Here is a 1,827-nt window from a genome sequence, read left to right as displayed (position 1 = left end):
TTTGTTTTAAAAACTGAGACGATCGAAGTTGTTATACAGTCATCAATAATCGCACCCGAGTGACGTGACCACGTCGATTTCTGTTAACTTCAATCCACAAGCTTTTTGGGTGTGTAGTAAACTTTTTTTTATTTAGAGGAGAGAAAATAACGAGAACTGAAAAAAAAAAAATGACTGCTGAGTTTACAGCCGATGTGAGTGAGAGTGATGAATGCTACATCGAGAAACATCCTAGTGATGGAGAAAGGGTGATTAATAGTCATCATATTTCGGCTTCTCCGTCCTGCGAGTTACTGGCCGAAGATGACAGCGGGCTTGTACCGTACCGTGACCGGTACGGAAGCACCGGGAGTGGAGGCTCCATGACCCCGCAGAAACGCCGCTTCGCCGACGTGAAGCCACCCTACTCGTACATCGCTCTCATTACCATGTCCATCCAGAACTCCAAAGACGGTATGGTGACATTGAACGAGGTGTACGCATTCATCATGGAAAAGTTCCCGTATTTCAGGGAGAACCAGCAGCGGTGGCAGAACTCCATCCGTCATAACTTGTCTCTGAACGACTGTTTCATCAAGATCCCGAGAGCGCCGGGCCGGCCTGGGAAGGGGAACTACTGGGCGATGCATCCGGACTGTGGGGACATGTTCAGCAATGGGAGTTTCTTACGGAGAGCTAAGCGTTTCAAAGTCTCGAAACGGAGGAATGAACCAGCACAGATACAGCACGTGAATTCCTTCGGACATTTCAGCCTTTACGGACCCACTTTCTCACCCCCAGCTACGGCGTACCACACGGCGGGCTCCTTCAACCCCTACTCGGCACATTACCCGTCCAGTCTCCCACCACAGTCAAGACAGTATTCCCCTTCATTTGACTCATACACGGACTCTTGGCCCACACAAACCTCATCCTCGCAGAACTATTGCTCTTCGGCTACACCGTACTATCCATCTTCGGCGATCGCACCCAGCAGTGGCTACCTGTCCCTCGGGGGAATGAGCGGCATTCAGACGGCACACCGGGCTGCTGCCGCCTCGCTGACCGGTTACCCGAGCTTACAACAGACTTACGGGGCAACCTCGTGTTGTCACATGAATCGACGAATTTCACAACATGCTTTGTAAATAATATCAAAATGCATTTATAGTGTGTTAACTATAGTTTAATCCTTGATGTAAAACCGGTCAAAATACGTGGATCATTGTCTTTGTTGGAGTTCTCGTCCAAAAACAACGATAAACATTTCGTCAACTTGAAAGTAAAATTTCTGGAAAAGTAACATAATTTTATAGGCTGACCGTTCAAAATATTAGTATCTTATTTCTCAGTGGGAATGTCATCCTGGTTTTATCAAAGAACAATTTTCCAGAAAGATTTTGTTAGTTTACTTGTATTTTGGATTGTTAAACCGGTCAACACAAGTGGATAGTCTTGTTGTTGCAGATACCATCCAAAACAATGAGAAACATGTTGTACCGAGTTCAACTTCAAAGTAAAGCCATCTCTTAAAATATATATATCATTAGCCTTACGATCCAAAATGTTATTATTATATTTCTCAGTTAGACTTTCATTAACATCCAGGTTTTATCAAAGAACAACTTTCTGGAAAGATTGTGCGCTTAACTTTTGCGATTTCTTCACTCGTTCATAATCATGCTTTTAATTTGTTTTAATGATACCTATTTGGGTTTTGCACAATCCAAAATGTTATAAACTTTATAGTCACACCATGGTAGAATCATGTAACATGCAAATTTGAACTTTTTTGACGGAATAGCTTGTCTGACGGAAAAATCCCCAAGTATGATTGCAACTTTTATT

The 1,827-nt window shown here is 43.4% G+C and overlaps 1 protein-coding gene across 1 annotated transcript; it reads left to right on the top strand.

Moving 5' to 3' along the window:
- Window positions 1-1,514, top strand: LOC139941752 (forkhead box protein E1-like). Its single transcript, XM_071938368.1, has one exon. It carries the CDS (start codon window positions 171-173, stop codon window positions 1,125-1,127), a length of 957 nt encoding a protein of 318 aa, XP_071794469.1. The 5' UTR covers window positions 1-170; the 3' UTR covers window positions 1,128-1,514.
- The last annotated feature ends 313 nt before the right edge of the window (window positions 1,515-1,827 follow it).

Source organism: Asterias amurensis, chromosome 9 (genome assembly GCF_032118995.1).
Source record: "Asterias amurensis chromosome 9, ASM3211899v1".
Classification (NCBI taxonomy): domain Eukaryota; kingdom Metazoa; phylum Echinodermata; class Asteroidea; order Forcipulatida; family Asteriidae; genus Asterias; species Asterias amurensis.
This window is presented reverse-complemented; position numbering and strand designations above follow the sequence as displayed.